Raw genomic sequence first — 24,866 nt, 5'->3', positions numbered from 1 at the left:
ACCAATCACAGCTCAGCTTCTTTTGAACAGCTCTGGTGAAATGAAAGATGCTTCGTGATTGCTTGGTGATACACACACACATACATACAATACATACATACATACATTCAGTTTTATATATAGAGATTTTCATTTTTTATGTCCTTAAAGATAACCAGTCGCTATAAATCTGATACCAGTGCCTGTACTTGCACCCACTATATAATGTCACCTTTCCAAAGTGTCCAACCAGAAAAGATGAAATCAGATGATGTCATATTCTATAATCCCTCTCGGCCACTCTGAGAACTAGAGGCCCAGACTGCATCACTTGATGCTTTCCACAGTTACTGACTGGCCAGGAACATGTCTGTGACGTCATAAAACCAGGAATGTTCTTTTTACCCCCTATTTGACTATTAGTTTAGATGTTTAGTGAATGTTGTCGTTTCTAATACTACAACTCTAAAGCCGTGTTGACACTGTGAGGTAGCGCTGTCATTTAAGTAGGGGATCACTCGCTTGGCAGCCACAAAATCAGATCCGGCACAGGTTTTCCATAAACCAGTATAGTCCATGCGTTTTATTAAACATCATAAAAACCATGACCAGCAATATATAAACGGCATAGCGTCCATGACAGAGCTTCACTCTGTTAGCAATGTCCAATACACAGGCTTTTCAGTCTCACAGTTATATCTCACCCCGTCAGGGTTCTCTCATGGCTGCTTCTCCATACTGCAGACATTCATTCCCTCTAGGAAACTCTCAGGCACTTGCAGCCATTAAACACAGCGTCCACACATGCTGTCAGGCAGGAAGCCCCATCACAGCGGGACCTTCCACACTGGACCAACCGGGTCCAAGCATTCACCACCTGTGACCTACCCTGGCCACATTATATGGTTCATAGCCACGCCCACCAGGTCACATAACTCTGACCTCATCACAGGTCCTTCAAGCATTTACACCCTCTTTCCAACAGTGTTCTTTAAACACACCCCCTGGGTGGGTTTGTAGGTAATCAGGCCCGCCCATCTCTCTAGTTACCTGGAGATTTCTCCCTTACACATTGAAACAACACCTAAGTCTCCATACCAAAGCCACCCACATTGGGATACATAACGGCCATTCCGTATTCTGCCTTTCATCCTTTCTCTTGGGACATCCACACAGCACCCCCTAGCGGATACAGTGGTTACTACACCACAACACCTATTGTAAATATTGTGGGTTTTTTTTTATTGCTTTTCATCTGCATGTTTTTTGCAGGCGTCAATACTACGCAGTAAGAATCTTCTCTGGTTATTGCTGTTTTTCTACTTTTTTTTCCCTTTGTTTGATGAGGTCTTTTTATTGCAGATTTGAATCAGTGTTTTTTATAGTACAGGAAAGCTTTGATTCTGAGCTTTTTTTTTAGATGCATTTTTTCTCAGGCTCTCCATAGAAGCTTGTAGATGAAAATGCACCAAAAAACGCACAGTTCAACAGCATCTCTAGATCCACACAGGGCAAGATTTTTCATGACATCACATCCACTTTGCTTGGACAGTGAAATGCAACAGATATTCTGCCAAAAAAAACCGCAGCAAAAAACCCCATCACATGTTCACTACATGTGAACATGGCAGTACTGCATTCTATTTCTGTCTTTTACTCAATTGTATAGGTCCATTAATGCACATAGCACTTTACAGACATCATCATCCGGAGACCAATTCTTAGTTTACCAGAGATTTAGCTTTTAATATCACGGTGTGACATCATTAGTCTTACGGAATAAAAGTAGATTATTATTATTATTTTTGAATGCGGCTCTCACTGTACCATTGTAGTATTTCACAGCTCTGATCTTGTGTAAAGGTTAGTGCAGTGTGTATCTTTAGCCACCAGGTGGCTCTGTGTTCCTCTGTGGATGGCTGTGCCTGATCTCTGCATGGCCGCTACTACAGTCAGGTCATCAGAGAATTATATACAATTATTGCTTAATATTCTAAAGTGTGTCTGCCGGATATGAGATCCACAGCAAGGTAAGCTCAGATCCTTGTAGGGGAGATTGCACTACAAGATGACACATTTAATTTAAAAATTCTCTTGATAGTTTTAGCTGAGTAATATGTTAATATGCAAATTAGGCGCTTGTAACATTGTGGGTGGTGCTGCGCAATCCGTACCATCATGCTTCCCACAATTTTATCTGCTAGCCCAGCGCTGTCAATCAATGCACTGGGGGTGAAAAAAAAAAAAGGAAAAGTCAGATAATCAAATCTCCTATTCTTTCTGTGCAGGTTATTCTTGGCCATAAGAGTTAGGCTGGGTTCACACGTAGCGGAACTCTCGGGAAAATTACCGCGAGAATTCCATTCCGCGGGAAAATCACATTTTAAATTCCCGCGGAAAAACTAGCGATTTGCAAGCGTTGGTCACACTCGTCAAACACAGTGTTTGACAAGTGTGACCAACTTTTTACTACTGATGCTGCCTATGCAGCATCAGTAGTAAAAGATAGGATGTAAAAAGTAATAAAAAAAAAATTAAAAATATTGTTATTCTCACCTTCCGGCGTCCCGCGCAGCCTTCCCGCACCTCTCCACGCTCCCGGCATCTTCCGGTCCCAGTAATCCTTTGCGCGAATGACCGCGAGACGTCATCGCGAATGACCGCGAGACGTCGCGCTCCCGTGAGACCGCGACGTCATCGCGGTCATTCTCGCATAGGATTACTGGGACCAGAAGATGCCGGGAGCGTGGAGAGAGGCGGGAAGGCTGCACGGGATGCCGGAAAGTGAGAATAACAATATGTTATTTTAATTCTATTTTTTACAGGGATATGGTACCCACAGCCCGGAGTACAGTCTCCTCTCCTCCGGACCGTGGGTACCATCCGCAAATGTTCTGTTTACTTTTCGCATGGTGGGCACAGCCACATGCGTAAAGTAGGCAGAACAATGCATTCCTATGTGGGTGGAATTGCCGCGATTCCTCTAAATTAATGAGCATGCTGCGATTTTTTTCTCCCCGAAGCGATTGCGCCACGGGAAAAAACGCAGCATTGACACAGCATTATGGAATCCCATAGGATTGCATGGGATGCTTATTTTTCGCGTTTTCGCAGCAAAATTGCGCGTTTAAAACCGCTGCGAAAGCGTAAAAAGACCGACGTGTGAACGCAGCCTAAGTGGCAGCTCTATCCAGGGGGCATTGCAAGGCTGCTTCTCCCCTGTTTCTTGCATGCGGCATTGGTGCCCATATTTATTTACAAGCTGCGGCCGGTTGCCGGGCAGCCATAGCCCGATTGCGTGTGTGCTGGATTGCTTTTAGAGGAACTACAGAGTAGAGGAAATAAGGTGCCCTGTTTCGTTGTAGCTGGTTAAAGCTGAAAACCACTTTCCCAGCCTCTCTGAGAGTGCGACGTGACTTCCACCATGCGCAGGGCCTGGTGTGACTCACCAGACCATACCCACTTCCTCTTCCATCCACCGTGCCATGTCTGTCCCCCTACACTGACCTCGATGTGACTTATTACGTGAGCCTCAGACCTGACCATAGCACAGCTGCTCAGCTGATGAAAGCACACAAGTTGTCACAAAACCAAATCAAAAGCTTTTTCTATGTTTTTTTTTTTTTTTTATTAAGTTCTGCATTGAAGTTGAGGTTCAAAATAGCCGTGTCAGGTCCTAAGGTGTAAGAATTATGAACAGATACTTAGCACTTCTTGTACCTGTACAGTAGATGCCTGTCATCTTCACAGAGAAATACCTTCACATTTTTTGGTTTCCGTATGTACTCGTGTATATTTTTTAGCACATTTTTTTCTGTGCTGAAAACCCTTCCCTCGGCTTATACACGAGTCATTGAGAAGACAGCGGGGTGAGGGGGAGCAGCAACGCCGTGGATCACAGGACGCAGCAGCCGGCGGCTGCAGCTGAAGCCTGTGCCTGCCGCTAAAGAGAAATGAATATTCACTGCACTGGCAATGAATATTCATTTCTCTTATAGCGCGCACAGTGTTTGCCACATCAGCCGGCTCCTGCAGCGGCCGGGCTATCACAGGTGCGCGCTACTTAAGAGTTATGAATATTCACCTCTCTCCACTCTCATAGGCGTGGAGAGAGGTGAATGTTCATTCCCTTAATGAGCGGGGACACGTGATTGCTTGGCTGCGGGAGCTGCTGGCACCGGAACAAGATGCTGCGAGGGGGCGCAGGAAAGGTAAGTAGGATTTTTTTTTTTTTTTTTATGCTTTTCTCATGGGGGCAACCTATATAAGGATAGGGATAAGGAGCCATGCAGACAAGGATGATGATAAGGAGCAGTGCAGACAAGGATGGGAATTACGAGCCTTGCAGACAAGGATGGGAATAAGGAGCTGTGCAGACAAGGATGTGAATAAGGATCTATGCAGCCAAGGATGTGAATAAGGATCCATGCAGCCAAGGATGTGAATAAGGATCCATGCAGCCAAGGATGGGAATAAGGAGCCATGCAGCCAAGGATGGGAATAAGGAGCCATGCAGCCAAGGATGGGAATAAGGAGCCATGCAGACAAGGTTGGGAATAAGGAGCCATGCAGAGAAGGATGGGAATAAGGAGCCATGCAGAGAAGGATGGGAATAAGGAGCCATGCAGAGAAGGATGGGAATAAGGAGCCATGCAGACAAGGATGGGAATAAGGAGCCATGCAGACAAGGATGGGAATAAGGAGCCATGCAGACAAGGATGGGAATAAGGAGCCATGCAGACAAGGATGGGAATAAGGAGCCATGCAGACAAGGATGGGAATAAGGAGCCATGCAGACAAGGTTGGGAATAAGGAGCCATGCAGACAAGGTTGGGAATAAGGAGCCATGCAGAGAAGGATGGGAATAAGGAGCCATGCAGAGAAGGATGGGAATAAGGAGCCATGCAGAGAAGGATGGGAATAAGGAGCCATGCAGAGAAGGATGGGAATAAGGAGCCATGCAGACAAGGATGGGAATAAGGAGCCATGCAGACAAGGATGGGAATAAGGAGCCATGCAGAGAAGGATGGGAATAAGGAGCCATGCAGAGAAGGATGGGAATAAGGAGCCATGCAGAGAAGGATGGGAATAAGGAGCCATGCAGAGAAGGATGGGAATAAGGAGCCATGCAGAGAAGGATGGGAATAAGGAGCCATGCAGAGAAGGATGGGAATAAGGAGCCATGCAGAGAAGGATGGGAATAAGGAGCCATGCAGAGAAGGATGGGAATAAGGAACCATGCAGAGAAGGATGGGAATAAGGAACCATGCAGAGAAGGATGGGAATAAGGAACCATGCAGAGAAGGATGGGAATAAGGAACCATGCAGAGAAGGATGGGAATAAGGAGCCATGCAGAGAAGGATGGGAATAAGGAGCCATGCAGACAAGGATGGGAATAAGGAGCCATGCAGACAAGGATGGGAATAAGGCGCCATGCAGAGAAAGATGGGAATAAGGAGCCATGCAGACAAGGATGGGAATAAGGAGCCATGCAGAGAAGGATGGGAATAAGGAGCCATGCAGAGAAGGATGGGAATAAGGAGCCATGCAGAGAAGGATGGGAATAAGGAGCCATGCAGAGAAGGATGGGAATAAGGAGCCATGCAGAGAAGGATGGGAATAAGGAGCCATGCAGACAAGGATGGGAATAAGGAGCCATGCAGACAAGGATGGGAATAAGGAGCCATGCAGAGAAGGATGGGAATAAGGAGCCATGCAGAGAAGGATGGGAATAAGGAGCCATGCAGAGAAGGATGGGAATAAGGAGCCATGCAGAGAAGGATGGGAATAAGGAGCCATGCAGAGAAAGATGGGAATAAGGAGCCTTGCAGAGAAAGATGGGAATAAGGAGCCATGCAGACAAGGATGGGAATAAGGAGCCATGCAGACAAGGATGGGGATGAGGAGGCTGGGCATAAACGGCTCATACCCAAGTAAGTAAGTTTTCCCAGTTTTTCGTGGCAAAATTAGGTGCCTCGGCTTATACTCTGGTCGGGTTATACATGAGTATATACGGTGTATGGTTAGAAGACCTTACTTTACCTTTATGGTCTAGAAATGCAAGTACCTGTACATAAGGGTATATGCACATAATAATAATAATAATCTTTATTTATATAGCGCCAACATATTCCGCAGCGCTTTACAGTTGAACAGTTTCAAACACAACAGTCATAAGTAACAACGTTAACAATACAATAATTAAAGCGAAATAAGACGACCCTGCTCGTGGAGCTTACAATCTACAATGAGGTGGGGGGGATACAAAGCACAGGTTTGTATTTACAATGATGTATTTACAATGACGGTCCAGCCATCTTCAGGGGGTGGGGGTTAGATGGAGATAGTGAATGGGCTACACACACACAAACATGACTTTGATTACTGAATGTGATAGGCCGCTCTGAACAAATGTGTTTTGAGCGAGCGCCTAAAACTATGCAAATTGTGGATGGTCCTAATATTTTGGGGTAGAGCATTCCAGAGGATTGGCGCAGCACGGGAGAAGTCTTGGAGTCGGGAGTGGGAGGTACGGATTAGGGCAGAGGTTAGTCGAAAGTCATTTGCAGAGCGCAGCGGTCGGTTAGGCCGATAGACAGAAATGAGGGAGGAGATGTAAGGGGGTGCCGCACTGTGGAGAGCTTTGTGGGTGAGAACAAGTACTTTGAATTGTACCCTGTAATGAATTGGCAGCCAGTGTAACGACTGGCGAAGAGCGGACGCGTCTGAGAAACGATTAGCCAGATGGACAACCCTGGCTGCTGCATTAAGGATAGACTGGAGAGGGGAGAGTCGAGTGAGAGGGAGGCCAATTAATAGAGCATTACAGTAGTCTAGGCGGGAGTGGATCAGGGCGACAGTGAGAGTTTTTGTTGTTTCCATGGTGAGAAAAGGGCGGATTCTAGAGATGTTCTTTAGGTGTAAGCGGCATGAGCGGGCAAGAGATTGTATATGGGAGGTGAAGGAGAGATCGGAGTCGAACATAACACCCAGACAGCGCACCTGCTGTCGGGGTGTTATTATGGTGCCACCCACAGAGAGGGAAATGTCAGATTTAGGGAGGTTAGTAGATGGTGGGAGCAGAAGAAGTTCAGTTTTGGAGAGGTTGAGTTTCAGATAGAGAGCAGACATGATGTTGGAGACTGCAGACAGACAGTCAGTGGCGTTCTGTAGTACAGCGGAGGTAAGGTCAGGGGATGATGTGTACAGTTGTGTGTCATCAGCATAAAGATGGTACTGAAAGCCAAATCTGCTGATGGTCTGTCCAATTGGGGCTGTATAGAGAGAGAAGAGAAGGGGGCCAAGGACTGAGCCCTGAGGTACCCCAACAGTGAGAGGAAGAGGAGATGAAGTGGAGCCAGAAAACAGAACACTGAAGGAGCGGTCGGAAAGATAGGAGGAGAACCAGGAAAGAGCAGTGTCCTTAATGCCTAGTGACTGGAGCCTAGAGAGTAGGAGAGGATGGTCAACAGTGTCGAAAGCTGCAGAAAGGTCGAGAAGAATGAGCAGAGAATGGTCACCATTACGTTTTGCTGTCAGAAGGTCATTGGTCACTTTGATGAGTGCAGTTTCTGTCGAATGTAGGGGGCGGAAACCGGACTGTGAAGGGTCTAGGAGGGAGTGAGTGGAGAGGTAACGGGTAAGGCGTGAGTATATCAGGCGCTCCAAGAGTTTAGAGATGAAGGGGAGATTGGAGACTGGTCTGTAGTTGTTTGTGCAGGATGGGTCAAGGGTGGGTTTCTTTAGTAATGGAGTAATGATAGAGTGTTTGAAGGAGGAGGGGAAAATGCCAGAGGAGAGGGAGAGATTAAAGATTGTAGTTAGGTGAGTTGTGACGACTGGGGAGAGAGACTGGAGGAGATGTGAGGGAATGGGGTCGGTTGTGCATGTAGTTGGACGAGAAGAGGAGAGGAGCCTGGAGACTTCTTCTTCTGTGATGGGAGCAAATGTGGAGAGTGAGCCAGGGGAAATGCAGGGAGGGATGGGAGTCACTGAACTTGGTGATTGGGAGCGGATTTCCTGACGGATATTGTCTATTTTCTCTATAAAGTGGGAGGCCAGGTCATCAGCGCAAATGTCTGTGATAGGGGCTTGTGCTTTTGGCCTGAGGAGGGAGTGAAAGGTGTCAAAAAGTTTCTTGGGGTTGTTGGATAGTGAGGAGATCAGGGTGGTGAAGTAGGTCTGTTTGGCGAGGTGAAGGGCAGAGTTATATGTCCTTAACATAAATTTGAAGTGTATGAAGTCTTCTGGTGTGTGTGTTTTCCTCCATAAGCGTTCAGCACACCTAGAGCATCGCTGGAGAAATCGGGTTTGCGATGTGAGCCAGGGCTGTTTCACTCTGTGTTTGGAGGTTCTGAGGGTGAGGGGAGCTACTTGGTCAAGGGTGCTTCTAAGAGTGTCATTGAAGTGATGTACAGCCAGATCAGGACAGGACAAAGAAGAGATTGGGGACAATGATGAGTGTAGGGAGTCTGAAAGTGTATGAGGGTTAATGGCTTGTAGATTTCTGACTGAATGGTAGGTAGGAGGGTGCTGGGGTGAGCGAGGATTTGTGAGTGTAAAGGAGAGAATGTTGTGGTCAGAGAGGGGAAGCGGTGAGTTATCTAGGTAGGAGATTGAGCAGGGCCGGGCGAAAACCAGGTCCAGGGTGTTACCGTCTTTGTGTGTTTCAGAGGTTGAGAAAGATTATTATTATTATTATTATTATTATTATTACTTTACCTTTATGGTCTAGAAATGCAAGTACCTGTACATAAGGGTATATGCACATGTCGAGGATTGTTCAAAAATATGCTGCAAAAACTGGAGTGTTGGCAGAACTAACACTGCATAGAATACTTACGGTTTTTGCTCATTTTTGTGTGGTTTTGTGCGTTTTTTTAATGCATTTTTTAATACCATAAATTTCAATGAGTGCAAAGCACTGAAGGAATTGTCATGCTGCTGATGTGAAACTACTTCAAATGTACTTGAGATTTTAGGAAACAGATTCATTTTTCTGGCACAGTAAAACACTGCGTTTTTTCACAGCTTAAACTGTGTAAACATACCCATGGGCATATCTACTTGACATGACCCTCCACCCTGGGACTGAAAAGCGACTATACATTTCTAAGATAGTTTCACTATCCAGTGCTCCCTTTTTTGTCTCACGCTGCCTCTTCTCATATTGGTGTACTGTTCCTCCTGCATCCAAGATGGCTGCTGCAAGGACATGTGGGTGCATTGGTCAGTCTAAACCTTAGCTCCTCTGCTTTTCCTGTTCTGTGGGATAGGAAGTCGCCAGAGGTCTACTTCATACTGCCCATTCATTTTCCATTGCCACTGTGGTGGCAGTCTTGCAAACCAGAGGCAGACTATATATGGGAAATGTATCCTCACTAGTGATGAGCGAACGTGCTTGGATAAGGTGCTATCTGAGCATGCTGATGTGCTTAGAGTGTCTTCTGTGTTCTCGAAAAGTATGGTCTAGTCCCCGCGGCTGCATGTCTCGCAGCTGTTCAACTGCTGCGACACATGCATGAATTGCCTAACAAACAGGCAATCCCTGCATGCGTTGCAGCTGTCGAACAGCCGTGAGACATGCTGTCATGGAGACTCACGCATATTTTTCGGGCACACAGAAGACACTTGGTTAGCAACGGAGCATGTTCAGATAGCACCTTATCCAAGCACGTTCGCTCATCACTAATATTCACCTTTCAGTCCTAGGCTGCCATCCTACACAGCAAAAGGACATCAATTTTTAGAGACCCCTGTAGATTTGTCTCACATGAGTGTCCACTGCATCTGGGGAGATTGGTGATTTTAGCTTTAGATGTAAGGTCAGATCGATTAATGATTTGATATTTTTCAAGGCTTTTTTGTGATTTCTTCACATATGGTTTTGGTGCCTACGGTGTAATGTGTTGTCTGTATGATGTGCACACATAAGCTACACGTCGTCATTATTTAGGCATTCTTCTCCTACACTGTGTTTACGGATTTTTTTTACCTAACGGAAGCCTTTGAGTAGCCTTTTTCCGGGTGTCTTCTGTTTAGTTGTTTTTGCTCTCCCTCCCCCTGGATGTCCATTCTGTCCCTCTCCGCTGGATGTATCCTGGATTCCCAGGGATCCTCACATCTCGGCTGCCTCTCTTCCTCTCGCTTTTCGTGTTGGAGGCGTAAAGCAGACTCTGGCTTGAGAAAGAGCAGATACAGAAATTTACGTCCAAAACTCAAGTATTGAAATTTCATCTTAAGACACAATTTCTTCCCGGGACCGCTGTGCACAATCCTTCCCTTATTTGGTGCCTTGTGCCTGCATGTAGGATTGTGCAGGTGTCAGACCGCAGGCGTGGCCCAGGGGGGTGGCTGCTTTTTAGCGTCTGCAATACCCCTAGCGTATGTCAGGGTATCAATTGATTTCTTTTAGCCCTTAGTAAAGTTCTAGCCTAATACTATTTACTTAGTATATAAATCACAAAGATTTCATGTTGCTGATAAGCATCTCACCTTCATCAATTAATAATACAGTCATTAATAAATCCTGTGAAGATATTCATATTATCAGCTTATGTCTTTCTGCACACAGGTGTATCATAGATTGCAGTGCCTTGTAGGGGTGAATTTCCACTAAGCCATAAAATCCTACTGTTTTATTGGACATTAGAAACTGTCATTAGTTGTGAAAGCTGCTTGCCTGGCACTTCATCCACCCAGAGAGTGCGGGGTTGTAGCCTTACCGATGTGTAGCTTTAGTAAGAAATTGTATAACTTGGAAATGGAGTATATCCTCCATCCAATCCTACAGTCCTTTCCTAATATTTTGTACATTAAGACATGTTGGGGTTGGAAGCTCTGATGGGTTGCTGTCACTGTGTACCCTCAATACTACAATGATTAATTAGGCTCGTTTCTGAAGAAAGTTTGAAGATGTAGCTTACATTTATCCGCTTGACGACATCTGCGGTACATGTACGGCGCCGCGGAAGATGCGTTCCCACAAACCGCCACTGGACTATCGCATCGGCTCACTCTCAGAGCCAGTGCGATCATCAGCGGATGTCAGCTATATATTATAGCTGACACCCTGCGAAAAACTCCCACGATCTGTGCTTGTGCCGATCGCGGGGATTTAACCCCTCTGCCAATAGTGACAGAGACATCGATTAGCATAGCAGAAGAAGGAAGCTCCCTCTCTGCTCCAATCGATCGAGTTGTGCCAGTTCTCTCCATAGTGAACCCGAAACCGAAAGATGGCTTCAGGGGCACTCGCGTACGGTGGCCTGTAAGCTCCTACTCAGATTATCAGCTGACATGCCCACCTGCCTGTGTGCGATGCACAAATCTAATGCCCTGCAATGCAAAAGCATTTCAGAATATTAGATCAGCGATCAGAGCAGGGAAAGTTGATGTCTCAACTGGGACAAGGGCAAAAAAGTAAAAATAAAGTTTTTTTTTAAATATTAAAATTAAAAAAAAGGAAAAAAATATGAATCCAATAAATATATATATATTTATGTAAATACAAAATAAATAAAGTACCCATATTTTGGATCGCCGCGTTATTCCACTTTTTGCACACCAGTATGATGAAAAAAAAGTAAAAAGTTGCTTTTTCATCATACTGGTGTGCAAAAAGTGGAATAAAATGTGATCAAAAAGTCAAATGTAAATAAAAATGGTATAGCTGAAATTTTATCTTGTCCTGTAAAAAACAAGCTGCCATGCAGCTCCATCAGCGGAGAAATAAAAAAGCTACAGCTCTCGAAATATAGCGATGCACAAACTGTTCTTTTTCTTAAAAATCTATTTGTATTGTGTAAAAGCGGCAAAACATAAAAACAAGACAAATCTGATATTGCTGTAATTGCTGTGACCCGAAGAATAAAGACGTTCAATTACTTATACCGCACGAGAAACGGTGTAAAAAATAAATAAAATCAATTCTTGATGTACTATTGATTTGTTCATTCTGCCTCCCAAAGATCACAGTAAGGCTCAGCTCACATATATTCTGCTCTCTGTGCCCAGTTCTTACATTGGGGTTTCCGTGTAAGGGTCCCGTTACACTAAACAACGCACCAGAGATCCCGACAACGATATGACCTGGTCAGGATCGCTGGTGTGTCGCTACATGATCGCTGGTGAGCTCTCAAACAGGCAGCTTCACCAGCGATCAGGACCAGCGAGGACATTGGTAACAGCGCTTAGTTACCCGCTGTTTACCTTGGATATCAGCTCCCAGTACGAGCACACTGGTATCCAGGGTACACAGCGGGTAACTAAGGGACGCGCGCACTTAGTTACCCGCTATTTACCTTGGATACCAGCTCCCAGCGTCTGCATACAGCACTGGGAGCTTGCTGATCGTTAGCGATGCATGCTAGCCAGCGGGAGACCAAAGATCAAAAAATGGCCCAGGACATTCCTGCACGATCAGCGATACCCGGCGAGGGGGGCCGGTCGCTGATGCGTGCCACACACATCGAGATCGCTGGCGAGATCGCTGATGCGTCACAAAATTGGTAACGCATCAGCTATCTCGTTAGCGATCTCGCTTAGTGTTAAGTACCCCTAAATCTCTGAAATACATTATTCATATGGAGCCTCTTGCAGAAGATTTCCTATAATGAGGAAGATGGAGTCACTTTGGACGTTGTCGTACCTATGATCCTGTGTGATCAGTCTTTTTAGGCGTGCACAAAATCGCAGTCGACCACAGTTTTGTGTACCTCTGAAAAGGACACCACTAAGCAGATGCCAGACAGAGTTCAGAGTAAATCTGCTGCCTCATGATAGTGATTAGATCCATTTGTGTGTCGTGAAAATCTTGACATTCGGACATTTAGATGAAGGTCCCAATGTAAGTGCTCAGCGTAGAGCTCCGGATAAATGTGATCCCAAATGTTATGTAAAATTTTCCCAATAAAAGCTTAAACTCCATTCACGAGGTCCCCACTCAGATCTGTCATCTGTTTACGGAAATGTAGGTGGCTTCCAAGTTACTGGTAACACAAAGGCTCTGGAAAAGCTTAATGCCTCCCCCCCCCCCCCCCCCAAAAAAAAAAAAAAAAAAGACATCAAGCGAATTCTGCACTCCTAAATCCAAATGTCCCTCTCCCTTCTAATTGTGCCTAAACCACATTTAGGCTGCGTTCACACATCACGTTTTTTTCGCGACGGTTTTTAACGTGCGTTTTTGCTGCGAAAATGCAGAAAAACAGCATCCCATGCATTCCTATGGTATTCCGCAATGCTGTGCTAATGCTGCGGATTTTCCCGCGGCCGAATCGCATAGCGGAAAAATACACAGCATGCTCATTAATTTTGCGGAATCGCGGGGATTCCGCCCACATAGGAATGCATTGTTCTGCTTACTTTCTGCATGTGGCTGTGCCCACCATGCGAAAAGTAAGCAGAACATTTGCAATTGGTACCCAGGGGGTGGAGGAGAGGAGACTCTCCTCCAGGCTGTGGGTACCATAGCCCTGTAAAAAATAGAATAAAATGTTTGACGAGTGTGACCAACCTGTCAATCAGTTCTCCAAGCGATGCTATAGATCGCTTGGGAAAGCCTAGCATTCTGCAAGCTAATTACGCTTGCAAATTGTTAGTTTTTCCGCGGGAAAATCACGGGAATTTAAAATGCGATTTTCCCGCGGAATGGAATTCCGGAATTCCCGCGGAAGTTATCGCGGGAATTCTGCAACGTGTGCACATAGCCTTAGTGTCCACATATTTGTCAGTACTGTAGCATTGAGATCCCGCTTATTTTACATGTGCATGTCTCCAGAAGCTGGGCGCTACAATGTACTGGGCACTACAAGGGCTGATTTGCAATTTTCACTTGCCAACATCTGTTGCTGTTTGTTTCTGAAAAACACCCATGGAGTCAAAATGGTGGGTCACGTGAGGGGGGTGATTCTGCTCTCCTGCCGCTTAGCGGCTCTGTATATGGAGTCCACAAACTATCCTAGGAAAAGCTGTGCTTCAAGAGTCAAATAGCGCTCCGTCCCTCCCGAGTCTCGCTGTGTGGCTAAGTAGTGCTGTACGGCCACATATGGGGCATTGCCACGTCCAGCAGAAATTGTGTAACAAATTTTGGTGCTGTTTTTATCGATTTCCTCTTTTGAAAATGTAAAATCTGGGGCTAAAACACACAATTTTTGTGGTAATGTAATTGTTTTTTTTATGCACCGCCCAATGGTATAGACACACATGTGTTCTCAATATGAACACTGTTTGCAAAATGGGGTCACTTTTGGTTCTGCTGTTCTGGCACCTCCGGGGCTCTGCTAATGTGACATGCATAGTACCCGCAAACCATAACGGTAAAATCTGCACTATAATATGGCTCCCCTTCACTTCTGAGCTTTGCGCTATGCATCAAAATGTTGCTTTAGCCCCAAATGGTTTCATTTTCACAAGGGTAAACCGAGAAAAATTGTTCAATTTGTAATGCAATTTCTCCTTAGTAGGCCAATACCCCCATATGTGGTCAAAAACGTTTTTTGTTTTTTTTTGTCACAGCTCAACGTTATAAAATTCTGTGAAGCATCTGTGGGTTCAAGGTGCTCATCACACATCTAGATGAATTCCTTGAGGGTGTAGTTTCAAAAATGGGGTCAGTTGTCAGGGGTTTCCACTGAAATCTGAGAAGAAAAGTAAATCCGTGGCAGAAACCTGCTAACCAATCCCCTTTAAAACTCTGTTCTATTAATTTGAGTGGACAGACCTGTAATGATCTCTTTTATTATGCACAGGCATGTGTAAGAGCTGTGCCTGGTAAGGGATGAATAGGACACATAAAGCACATGAGATCCTGGCTTCATCAAATTGCTGATTGGCAGATACAGTTGTGGCCAAAAGTATTGACACCCCTGCAATTTTGTCAGATAATACTCAGTTTCTTCCTGAAAATTATTGCAAACACAAATTCTTTGTTATTATTATCTTCATTTAATTTGTCTTAAATGAAAAAACCCAAAAAGAATTGTCCTAAAGCCAAATTGGATATAATTCCACACCAAACATAAAAAAGAGGGTGGACAAAAGTATTGGCACTGTTCGAAAAATCATGTGATGCTTCTCTAATTTGTGTAATTAACAGCACCTGTAACTTACCTGTAGCACCTAACAGGTGTTGGCAATAACTAAATCACACTTGCAGCCAGTTGACATGGATTAAAGTTGACTCAGCCTGTGTCCTTGTGTGTACCACATTGAGCATGGAGAAAAGAAAGAAGACCAAAGAACTGTCTGAGGACTTGAGAAACCAAATTGTGAGGAAGCATGAGCAATCTCAAGGCTACAAGTCCATCTCCAAAGACCTGAATGTTCCTGTGTCTACCGTGCGCAGTGTCATCAAGAAGTTTAAAGCCCATGGCACTGTGGCTAACCTCCCTAGATGTGGACGGAAAAGAAAAATTGACAAGAGATTTCAACGCAAGATTGTGCGGATGTTGGATAAAGAACCTCGACTAACATCCAAACAAGTTCAAGCTGCCCTGCAGTCCGAGGGTACAACAGTGTCAGCCCGTACTATCCGTCGGCGTCTGAATGAAAAAGGACTGTATGGTAGGAGACCCAGGAAGACCCCACTTCTTACCCCGAGACATAAAAAAGCCAGGCTGGAGTTTGCCAAAACTTACCTGAAAAAGCCTAAAACGTTTTGGAAGAATGTTCTCTGGACAGACGAGACAAAAGTAGAGCTTTTTGGGCCAAGGCATCAACATAGAGTTTACAGGAGAAAAAGAGGCATTCGAATAAAAAAAACACGGTCCCTACAGTCAAACATGGCGGAGGTTCCCTGATGTTTTGGGGTTGCTTTGCTGCCTCTGGCACTGGACTGCTTGACCGTGTGCATGGCATTATGAAGTCTGAAGACTACCAACAAATTTTGCAGCATAATGTAGGGCCCAGTGTGAGAAAGTTGGGTCTCCCTCAGAGGTCATCGGTCTTCCAGCAGGACAATGACCCAAAACACACTTCAAAAAGCACTAGAAAATGGTTTGAGAGAAAGCACTGGAGACTTCTAAGGTGGCCAGCAATGAGTCCAGACCTGAATCCCATAGAATACCTGTGAAGAGATCTAAAAATGGCAGTTTGGAGAAGGCACCCTTCTAATATCAGGGATGTGGAGCAGTTTGCCAAAGAAGAATGGTCTAAAATTCCAGCAGAGCATTGTAAGAAACTCATTGATGGTTACCGGAAGCTGTTGGTCACAGTTATTTTGGCTAAAGGTTGTGCAACCAAGTATTAGGCTGAGGGTGCCAATACTTTTGTCTGGCCCATTTTTGGAGTTTTGTGTGAAATGATCAATGTTTTGCTTTTTGCTTCATTCTCTTTTGTGTTTTTTCATTTAAGGCAAATTAAATGAAGATCATAATACCAGAGAATTTGTGATTGCAATCATTTTCAGGAAGAAACTGAGTATTATCTGACAAAATTGCAGGGGTGTCAATACTTTTGGCCACAACTGTAGGTCTGAAGTCAAAACACAGTGATCTACTTTTGTTGTCTTGTCTTGAAGGGATGTACCAAGTTTGGACTTTATCCCCTATACAAAGGATGGGGGATAACTTCCTGTTTGCTGTGACTTCTGTGACCCCTTTGATCCTGAGTTTGGAGCTCTGCAGCCCCCTGTCTGAGTGGATCTGAGGTTAAGCATCCACAGCTCAGCTCCATTCTTTCTCTATGGTACTGCCAAAGATGGCCAAGAGTTGAACTCTGAAGAACAGGTTCCAGTGGTCGGACCACCAGCGATCATTAAGGTATCCCCTATATTATGGTGCTTTCAAACTTGGTATATCCCTTTTAAAGAATCATTCCAGCATTTTTTTTATTTTTTTTATTTTACTTCTTGAGTGATGCCACTAATCCAAGTTCCCTGCCCCTGGTACTTGACTTACCAGCCACTTTTGTCGTCTTCATTTTTGGGTGCAACTCCGGTCATTTTCTGCAGGTTCATGACCAGCCGGTTCACTCCAGTGTTTGCTGGGCGAGTCTGAAGTCACAACTCAGTGTAAGTCAATGAGAGCCAGGACGAGGCCTGAATGAAGCTCTAATAGACACGTTGGGAGCTTGTGACTCTGACTTCCTGTCATTCAAAAGTTGCAGTCACAAGATGGCGACGTAGGACCAGAGCGGCGCTGGGAACAGCTGAAGACATCGGCTGGTGAGTTTAATACTAGTGACAAGGAACTTAGATTAGTGGCACCACTCCAGTGCTGAAACTAAAAAAGAAAATTAGGGCTCATCCTATAGTTTTAACGTACCAGATAACGCCTTGTGTTGATGACTGCTATGTTGTGTTGGCCTTTTCCACAGCCTTAGGACAGAGGCGCACCTAAATATACAGGTGCTTCTCGGAAAATTAGAATATCATCAAAAAGTTAATTTATTTCAGTTCTTCAATACAAAAAGTGAAACTTGTATATTATAGAGTCATTACAAACAGAGTGATCTATTTCAAGTGTGTTTATGCTACTTAAAGTCATTAGCTCAGTAAATTAGAATAACCAACAAAAAACACCTGCAAAGGCTTCCTAAGCATTTAAAAAGGTCCCTTAGGGCATGTGCACATGTATGCAGAAAATTCCTGACTGAAAACCGGACTCCTTCTCAGAAAACGTGCGTTTTTTTTCCCACTCGATATTTGCACGTTTTTATGCATTTTTTTCCGGAGCGTCCCCAGTCTCGTAGAAAATAGTTAGAAATGCAGATATTTCCACGAAATTAATTAGCATGCTGCGTTTTTTTACCGCGATGCTTCTTGTAAGCGTTTTGAATGGGATGCTTCTTGTAAGCGGTTTTTAAGCGTTTTTGCCGGTAAAAACGCTTAAAATCGAAAAAACCGCTTACGTGTGCACATACCCTTAGTCTGCTTCAGTAGGCTCCACAGTCATGGGGAAGACTGCTGACTTGACAGATGTCCAGAAGGCAGTCACTGACACACTCCACAAGGAGGGTAAGCCACAAAAGCCACACTTCATTGCTAAAGAAGCTGGCTGTTCACAGAGTGCTGTATCCAAGCATATTAATGGAAAGTTGAGTGGAAGAAAAAAGTGTGGTAGAAAAAGGGGCACAAGCAACCGGGATTACCGCAGCCTTGGAAGGATTGGTAAGAAATGGCCATTCAAAAATGTGGGGGAGATTCACAAGGAGTGGCCTGCTGCTGGAGTCATTGCTTCAAGAGCCATCAGACATAGACGTATCCAGGACATGGACTACAAGTGTCACATTCCTTGTGTTAAGGCACTCATGACCAATAGGCAATGCCAGAAGGAACTTACCTGGACCAAGGAGAAAAAGAACTGGACTGTTGTTGCTCAGTGGTCCAAGGTGTTGTTTTCAGATGGAAGTCAATTTTGCTGCTTGAGGTCTATTGAGAAGTTTCCATAATCGGTGATGGTTTGGGGAGCCATGTCATCTGCTGGTGTAGGTCCACTGTTTTTTATCAATACCATAGTCAGCGCAGGAAACTTTAGAGCACTTCATGCTTCCCTCTGCCGACAAGCTTTTTGGAGATGGAAATTCCATTCTCCTGCAGGACTTGGCACCTGTCCACACTGCCAAAAGTACCAATACCTGGTTTAACAACAGTATCACTGTGCTTGATTTGCCAGCAAACTCACCTGACCTTAACCCTATAGAGAATCTATGGGGTATTGTCAAGAGGAAGATGAGAGACACCAGACCCAACAATGCAGACGGGCTGAAGGCTGCTATCAAAGCAACCTGGGCTTCCATAACACCTCAGCAGTGCCACAGGCTGATCGCCTCCATGCCACGCTGCACTGATGCAGTAATTGAAGCAAAAGGAGCCCCGGCCTAGTATTGAGTGCATTTACTGAACACACATTTCAGTAGGCCAACATTTAAAATAATTTTTTCAAGCTGGTGTTATAAAGTATTCTAATTTACTGAGATAATGACTTTTGGGTTTTCATTGGCTGTAAGCCATAATCATCAACATTCACAGAAATAAACACTTGGAATAGATCACTCTGTTTGTAATGACTCTATATAATGAGTTTCACTTTTTGTATTGAAGAACTTAAGTAAATTAACTTTTTGATCATATTCTAATTTTGTGAGGAGCACCTGTATGTGGGCCTGCAGGTAGCACTTTTTACTATAGGTAGTGTGTATGTATCTGACTGATTTCCGTTCTATGTCTGGTACTGGTTATTTCATTACTATATGGTGTTTATATTTTTTTCTGCTGGCTCCTTCTGTTTTCTTTGTTATTAGACACTGTTTTACCAGCCGGTAGAGGGTGTTGTTGTAAGGCAGGCTGCATATTCTGCTCCTTAGAATGGCATGTGCCCATCCCAGCATGTGTGTGAGATTTAGGGCATGTCATTCATTTCCCATCCACAGCCATTCGCCCCCACATCCCCAGGCCAGGTTATTTCAGCACCCGGGACTCCACTCCTTTCCCAGAATGTCGAAAGGTTTTATTGTTTTGTCTTTTTTTTCATTTTTTTTTTCTTTCCCATGCAGCTGAACAAACGCTTCCTGCTCAGCTTCCTGCATGCCCAGGGGAAGCTCTTCACCAGGATTGGGTAAGTGTGCTGGATCTGTGTCTCATTTTCCGACATTATGCATCTCTCTGGAATGTCAGCCTCTTTGCAGCCAAGCTGTGTTTATAGCAGAGGGCTCAATGGGTGAAGCGCCCTCACTACTCCCCTGACATCACTGCGGAGTGATGTTCTCAGCTGGATGTGGGGATGATGTGCCGCAGACCCAAATATGACCAGCCATGAGTGTATCCATCCCTAGACAAGCATCATTCATACTGCAGATCTCACATCTCTGGGGGCCTTGCTTATAGATCATGTCACTAGTCCTCCTCCTCTCATAGCCATTGGGTTTCTATTAAATAGATATTAAAACAAAACATTTAGGACTTTGTGATGCCCCAATATTACGTTACCTCTTATGGTACCTTTAATACCTTGCATGGCATCTACCTTGAGCTTCGCCAGGGTGTACATAATATATATGTATGCCCTCAGCATGTGATTGCCTATTTTTTTTGCAAGTTGCTGTTAATATGTAAGAAACCTGATAAAACTTTTTCCCCATTAGTTCATATTGGTTTAGCTCAAAAAAAGCACATTAGACTTTTTTAAAAAGGAACTTGACAGTAGGTCCGCTGTGGCTTACAATTCTGTAAGTCCAGACCACTTCCAGCTACATTAAATGTTAATAAACCAATACTCTGCATATTAATAGATGCCTTTGTGGGTTCAGACTGTTGCACCGAGAACATATTTGTCTGCACTGCTTAGCCCCTTAATGCCGGATCAGTCTTGACACTGGGCTGGACAAAGAAAAAATGTTGCATGCAGCATTTCTCTGTTCGGTTATGGCCGCCGAGCCAGTGCTCAAAGAGCATAACCTTGTCATCAGGGGCGATGAAACTGGCCAGACGCTACTAAGTGAGCCCTGTCAATGAGTAGGGAACCGTGTGAAAGAGCAGTAGCCAGATATTAAAGGAATCTAAGAGCAGCACGACATTGCAATGTCACTTGCTGGATTGCTCTGCTGCAGATCTATCATTGCTCTGAATGCTGAGCTCTGTATAACCCGCACATACCACTGATTGGCAGCTTTCTGTGTACACTATACATTGAGAGAAAACTGCTATTATTGGTGAGGACAGGGTTACACAGAGCACTAGGAGGCATGAGACGCCTAGTCCTGTAGTGATAATCTCTTGCTAATAAAACACTGATTTTATTAAAACGGCAACAGACAGCCCAGTAGGTGACCAATGGAATCAGGGTCTCTCTTTCTACCTGCTCACCGATCCCTTTAAATACATGTATCATAATCTTTGGGATTCTTTAAGTCAGGTTAGTTTTCTATGCCCGGCCTTCTGTTTCAAAATTTGTGAATTAAAACTGATCTGTCTTAACTGGGAGCAGCCACTTCTGATTGAATGGACCTGTGTGGTGTTGACATCCAGACACTGCTGGAGCTACTAACAACGGATTGGTGAGGGTGCCGGATGTGGGTCAGCCACCCATCTGATATTGATTACCTATTCTAAGTATGTTATCCAGTCTGCTGTCAATCCTTTTAAAATCATTGTGCCACGTTAGCAAGTTATCAAGTATCCTATAAATAGGTGATAACGTGCTTAGGGTGTATGCACACGTTGCAGATTCTGCTGCAGAATTTTCCTTGCGGATTTTGCAAAATTCGCAGGTCAAAAGACCTGCGGTTTATCTGCGGATTAGCCTGCGGTTTGACACCTGTACAATGGAGCAGGTGTGAAACCGCTGCGGATTCCGCACAAAGAAGTGACATGCTGCGGTTTTGAAACCGCAGCAAATCCGCGCGGAAAATTCCGCACCGTGTGCACTGCGATTTTTGTTTTCCATTGAAAATTAAAGGTACTGTACACCTCAGCAAAAACTGCCACTGATCCGCAGGGCCAAATCCGCTGCGGATCCGCAGCAGAATCCGCAACGTGTGCACACACCTGAATTGTTGTGTGTCCCAAAACTGGCTGTGTCCCGTTCCCCTTGTGGAACTGAAGGATATAGCGGTGCACTGTGCTTCTATGGCTAGGTGACTGCATGCAAACTTGGTGCCACCCTTGTAATTGTGTACGTGTGGCACTTCTGTTCAAGCGAAATGGTCAGCATTGATTTTTTTTTTTTTTTTTTTTTTTTAAGGCTCTCATAATTAGGATAGCTTTAAAATACCTTGAATTAGAAATGTATCTGGTTTCCCGCCTTAAATATATTCCACAGAAAGCAAAATGGGTTATATATAAGCTGGATTTTTGTTTTTCCTAATTAGTTTTCGTCACCCAATTTCCCTACATCAGTTTCCTAATTTTATATATATATATATATATATATATATATGCTATGTGTGTGTGTGTGTGTGTGTGTGTGTGTGTATATATATATATATTCCACAAGGATGTCATTCAAACTGTAACCTGACACATCTGCCCATTAGGGCAGCAATATGGCTACCACAGTCTTGCAGGGAGGTTTGGATTTCAGGAGTCTGGAAAAGCAGTGTGACAATTCTTGAGACTTTTACTGATGGCTATGTTTGTAGGGACCGCTGTTCACTGCTTACCTTTTTTTTACTTTTTCATTGCTTTTTGAAGGATGGAAACTTTCCATGTTGTAGCAGAAAAACTTCTTAAGGAATTTAAAGCCCTTCTGCAGCATAGCCCATCACCTATTGGCAGCACCAGGATGTTGCAGCTTATGGCTATTAATATGTTTGCTGTGAACAATTCTCAGATCAAAGGTAAGAAAAATTGTTTGTAAGTGTATATTATGGCAAAATACACAAAATTCATGTATTTTTTTAAAAACTTATTTATATTAAAGATTATACAACATGAAAAGGTTACATAATAGACTAAAAGAACAAACAGCTTTTCTCAATGCTCTTTAATACCGTCTGGCAAGTTTAACTCTACCCATAGCATACCATGAGTCTAATATATAGGACGCCCATGTCAGGCACCAAATATCGCATACTTTAAAGGGAACCTGTCACCAGGCTTGGCAGATATAAGATGATGCGGCCAGCACCTTTCAGGGCTTATCTACAGCATTCTATAATGGTGTAGATAAGCCCCCGATCTTACCTGAAAGATAAGAAAAATAAGTTTTATTATACTCACCCGGGGGTCTGGTCCGGTCCGATGGGTGCCGCAGGTCCAGGTCCGGTGCCTCCCATCTTGTTGCGATGCCGCCCTCCTGCTTGCTTCCTGGCTTCCCGGCATCCTGTTCCTGCGCAGACATACTTATCTACCCTGTTGAGGGCAGAGCAAAGTACTGCAGTGCGCAAGCGCTGGGCCTCTGACCTTTCCTGGTGCCTGCGCACTGCAGTACATTGGTCTGCCCTCAACAGGGTAGATAAGTATGTCTGCGCAGGAACATGATGCCGGGGAGCCATGAAGCAAGAAGGAGGGCGGCAATCATAAGAAGAAGGGAAGCGCTGGACCCGGACTTGCGACACCCATCGGACCGCAGTGCCCGGCAGGTGAGTATAATGAAAATTATTTTTCTTCTCTTGCAGGTCAGATCGGGGCATATCTACAGCATTATAGAATGCTGTAGATAAGCCTTGAAAGGTGATGGCGGTATCTTTTATATCGGCCAATCCTTCTGACAAGGTTCCCTTTAATCATGAGAGAATATGCCTCATCACCTAGAGACTAATGCAAGTCAAAGAAGAATCAAACCAAGGATTCCATAACTTATCAATTTTTTTAGGACATTGTTTATTTTTCATAATAAGTTGCAGTTTATACCATATTGACCCTATGTGAAATCCACAGGGGTTTTCCATCCATCCATCCATCTCATGGTGATAGTCTTTCAAGCCAAAAACAAGGTTTCCCTGGGAAGAATGCGAGGGTGGTGAGGCCAAGTCTCCTCATCAAGGATTCTTATTAAACACACCTAAGGGCACAGTGTTTCAGTGGATTGTGTGATCTCGATGAGGGTAACTAATGTAGAACCTCTTTCCAAAAGTCTGCAATAGGAGGGCAATACCACATCAGGTCTACAAAATCTGCCGCCTCCTCCACACACACACATGACAATCTGCAGCAGTGTATCTACCTATTTTATATAACCTGCTAAGTGTCAGGTAACTCTGATAGACTTCATACATTTGGATTAGCCTGTTATTATTTGCCGGAGAAAAGTATTGTGGAAAGGTTATGGTCTCGCTCCAGTCCTCCTCTGACCAACCACCGCTTCAACCAAAAATGGAGGTGAGAAACATCTCCTGCTTAGCAACTTCATGTGTAAAAAGGAGATTAATCCATTGAATCCCTGGCTCGTTAGAATACCAATTAGGGGGTGTAAGGATATGTGTAACTTTCCAATATCTGAGCGAATTTCCAATGTCTGAGAACTGGTATTTGGGGCATGTCTTAGTTGCAGATGCTTGAAGAAAGCGTGCTCAAGGAATCAATAATTATCTGCTATCCAGTGTTGTAAAAAGCGAAGTTGACCAGCTAAATAGTATGAGAAGTCCGAGAGTGCCGCCACTCTCATCCCTGGACCTCTGTAGAGAGGTCAATTTCAGTTTGAGGCCCATATGAAGGATGCTAAATGGGAGTTGATCATGGCAAAGACCTTTTGTGAGACTGTGAAGGCTGAATCATGCAAAACATATAGGAATATAGGGAGGACTATCATTTTTAATGTCATTGATTCTCCTAGCTACTGACAGAAGGAGGTCTCCCCACATTCAAATGAGGGGATATATTTAAATCGCAGAGTTGCTTATGATTTTTTGCTATGTGAATATCTATATATTTAAAGGGAATCTGTCATCCCTTGGGATGTATCTGACCTATTAACATGGACGTACAGGTAATAGAAATGTTAAACTAGTCTTACCTGTATACTTCATTTTAGCGGTGTTGTTGCCCGGTGCTGGCTCAGAGAGACCACAAACTGCTCCTGCTGGTGATTCTGCTCAATGTAACTTCAGCAGAAGCCACAGAATCGTCAGCAAGAGTGGTCTATGACCCCTAGGAGCCAGCAAAGATCAGCTCCAGGCACAACAGGACATGTAGTTGGAAACATTCTGCCTATAAGTTCTTAGGCCGAAGAAGAAAAAAACAGTTGTGAATAACCCCCAGAGGGGTTGTCTGATGATAAAAATGCTATCCCTAAAATCCCATCCTCCTGCACTTGTATTCAGTTTTCCAATGACGTTTAATTTGAATCCAACCCATTGTGCTGGCTCAGATATGATATTCCAGACACGGTACCTTGTGTAGGGGTAGTCTGAGCCACATTTGTACTCTGCTTGCACGAGAATAGCCGATCAGTATATGCTCCGTAAAACTGTGGCTCAGCCCGACCTCTAAATGTGGCGTCACTTCAGTGAC

The 24,866-nt window shown here is 44.3% G+C and overlaps 1 protein-coding gene across 2 annotated transcripts in view; it reads left to right on the top strand.

The window, feature by feature from the left end:
• The window catches only part of SMG6 (SMG6 nonsense mediated mRNA decay factor), a 330,566-nt gene that overhangs the window by 48,699 nt on the left and 257,001 nt on the right, over window positions 1–24,866 (top strand). For both annotated transcript variants that reach the window (XM_073565701.1, XM_073565700.1), the window contains exons 9-10: window positions 19,472–19,533; window positions 22,107–22,252. In XM_073565701.1, coding sequence (XP_073421802.1) covers window positions 19,472–19,533; window positions 22,107–22,252 — 208 coding nt within the window. The remainder of the gene's footprint in view (window positions 1–19,471; window positions 19,534–22,106; window positions 22,253–24,866) is intronic.

The sequence above is a fragment of the Dendrobates tinctorius genome, unplaced genomic scaffold (genome assembly GCF_039654945.1).
Source record: "Dendrobates tinctorius isolate UK_male_01 unplaced genomic scaffold, ASM3965494v1 ptg000016l, whole genome shotgun sequence".
Lineage (NCBI taxonomy): Eukaryota > Metazoa > Chordata > Amphibia > Anura > Dendrobatidae > Dendrobates > Dendrobates tinctorius.
The sequence above is the reverse complement of the archived record's forward strand: the minus strand, read 5'-3'. Positions and strand labels throughout refer to the sequence as shown.